We start from the raw sequence: 2990 nt of genomic DNA, 5'->3' as shown, positions 1-2990 counted from the left end.
GCCACCAAATCCCAAAGGATGGAGCCACCAACCCCACAACGATGAGGCCACCACATCCCAAAGGATGAGGCCACCAACCCCACAAGGATGAGGCCACCAAATCCCAAAGGGTGGAGCCACCAACCCCACAAGGATGAGGCCACCAAATCCCAAAGGATGGAGCCCCCAGTGCCGACCCCCCTGAGATTGGAGCCCCACCGAGCTCCAACCCCCCCAAATCCCGGCGGAGCCTCGGTGGCCACGGCGCTTCCTGGAGCGGCGATGACGCAACGCGTGGCGCAAGTCCCCCTCCCGTCCCCTCCGGGGCCCCCTCCCCGCTTCCGTCGGTGGCCCTGGTGGCCCCGGTGGCCCCCGGAGGGCTCGGGCGGGGCTCTTCCTGCTGCCGTGGCCGCGAAACCGCGGCGAGGGCGGGGACGCCTGCGCACACGCGTGTGCAAGGGACACGCCCTGGGGACGTGGGGACACACGGGTGTGCAAGGGACACGCCCTGGGGACATGTGAGTGTGCAAGGGACACGCCCTGGGGATGTGCCTGTGCAAGGGACACACCCTGGGGACATGTGAGTGTGCAAGGGACACGCCCTGGGAATGTGAGTGTGCAGGGGACACGCCCTGGGGACACACACGTGTGCAAGGGACACGCCCTGGGGACGTGGGGACACACGGGTGTGCAAGGGACACGCCCTGGGGACATGTGAGTGTGCAGGGGACATGCCCTGGGGATGTGCCTGTGCAAGGGACACACCCTGGGGACATGTGAGTGTGCAAGGGACACGCCCTGGGAATGTGAGTGTGCAGGGGACACGCCCTGGGGACACACAAGTGTGCAAGGGACACGCCCTGGGGGTACGGGGACACGCGGGTGTGCAAGGGACACACCCTGGGGACACACAAGTGTGCAAGGGACACGCCCTGGGGAATGGGATTGTGCAGGGGACATGCCCTGGGGACACACAGGTGTGCAAGGGACACTCCCTGGGGACATGGGGTCACATGGGTGTGCAAGGGCCACACCCTGGGGACATGTGAGTGTGCAGGGGACACACCCTGGGGACATGCATGTGTGCGAGGAACACACCCTGGGGATATGGGGACACACGGGTGTGCAAGGGACACTCCCTGGGGACACACATGTGTGCCAGGGGCACGCCCTGGGGACATGGGGACACATGCGTGTGCAAGGGACACACTCTGGGGACACATGGGTGTGCAAGGGACACATCCTGGGGACATGTGAGTGTGCAAGGGACACGCCCTGGGGAATGGGATTGTGCAGGGGACATGCCCTGGGGACACACAGGTGTGCAAGGGACACTCCCTGGGGACATGGGGTCACATGGGTGTGCAAGGGCCACACCCTGGGGACATGTGAGTGTGCAGGGGACATGCCCTGGGGATGTGCCTGTGCAAGGGACACACCCTGGGGACATGTGAGTGTGCAAGGGACACGCCCTGGGAATGTGATTGTGCAGGGGACACGCCCTGGGGACACACACGTGTGCAAGGGACACGCCCTGGGGACGTGGGGTCACATGGGTGTGCAAGGAACACACCCTGGGGACATGTGAGTGTGCAGGGGACACGCCCTGGGGACACACGGGTGTGCAAGGGACACGCCCTGGGGACACGGGGACACACCCTGGGGACATGGGGTCACATGGGTGTGCAAGGGACATGCCCTGGGGACACACGGGTGTGCAAGGGACATACCCTGGGGACATGTGAGTGTGCAGGGGACATGTCCTGGGGACACGTGTGTGCGAGGAATGTGAGTGTGCAGGGGACATGTCCTGGGGACACATGTGTGTGCGAGGAACACACAGGTGTGCAAGGAACACTCCCTGGGGACACAGGGACACATGGGTGTGCAAGGGACACGCCCTGGGGACACACAGGTGTGCAAGGGACGCGCCCTGGGGACATGTGAGTGTGCAAGGGACACACCCTGGAGATGTGTTCGTGTGCAAGGGACATGCCCTGGGGACACGCCCTCGCACACTCACTCATGAGTCACCCGTGTCATCCCCATGTCACCCGTGTCTCAGTGTCACCCCTGTGTCACCCATGTGTCACCCATGTGTCACCCATGTGGCTCAGTGTCACCCATGTGTCACCTGCGTGTCACCCCCGTGCCACCACGTCACCCCGTCACCCATGTGTCACCCGTGTCACCCATGTGTCACACGTTGTTACATGTGTCACCTGTGTGTCACCTGTGTGTCACCCCCGTGGCTCAGTGTCACCCCTGTGTCACCCATGTGTCACCCGTGTCACACGTTGTTGCATGTGTCACCTGTGTGTCACCCCCGTGTCACCCGTATGGCTCAGTGTCACCCCCGTGCCACCGTGTCACCCCTGTGTCACCCGTGTCACACGTTGTTACATGTGTCACCTGTGTGTCACCCCCGTGCCACCGTGTCACCCGCGTGTCACCCACGTGACACCCTCACGTTACCTGTGTCACCTGCATGCCACCGTGTCGCCCCTGTGCCACCCACGTGTCACCCACGTGTCACCGTGTCACCCCCACATCACCTGCATATCACGGTGTCACCCCCACGTCACCCGTGTCACCCACGTAACCTCCGATGTCACCTGCGTGTTAGCCCTGTCCCCCACGTGTCCCCCGCGTGTCACCCGCGTGTCTTGGTGTCCCTCCCGTGTCCCCCCGTGTCCCCCGTGTCACCCACATGTCTCAGTGTCCCCCGTGTCACCTGTGTCACCTACGTGTCACCCACATGTCCCCCAGGTCCCCTGTGTCACCCACGTGTCACCCACATGTCCCCCTGTGTCCCTCCCGTGTCCCCCCCGTGTCCCCCGCCGTGTGCCCTGTGTCACCCACGTGTCCCCCGGGTCCCCCGTGTCACCCGTGTCACCCACGTGTCTCGGTGTCCCCCCCGTGTCCCCCGCCGTGTGCCCTGTGTCACCCACGTGTCTCGGTGTACCCCCCGTGTCCCCCCCGTGTCCCCTGTGTCACCCACGTGTCTCGGT

At 64.4% G+C, this 2990-nt stretch overlaps 1 protein-coding gene across 1 annotated transcript in view; it reads right to left on the bottom strand.

The window, feature by feature from the left end:
- Nucleotides 1–2469, bottom strand: part of LOC108448766 — an 11880-nt gene extending 9411 nt beyond the window's left edge. Inside the window, exon 1 of the mRNA XM_017742788.1 lies at nt 2455–2469. Within this exon, the coding sequence (XP_017598277.1) occupies nt 2455–2469 (15 nt within the window). The remainder of the gene's footprint in view (nt 1–2454) is intronic.
- Nucleotides 2470–2990: the final 521 nt, after the last annotated feature.

The sequence above is a fragment of the Corvus brachyrhynchos genome, unplaced genomic scaffold (assembly GCF_000691975.1).
Source record: "Corvus brachyrhynchos isolate BGI_N302 unplaced genomic scaffold, ASM69197v1 scaffold419, whole genome shotgun sequence".
Lineage (NCBI taxonomy): Eukaryota > Metazoa > Chordata > Aves > Passeriformes > Corvidae > Corvus > Corvus brachyrhynchos.
Note: the sequence above shows the minus strand (reverse complement) of the source record. Positions and strands in the feature narration are given on the sequence as shown.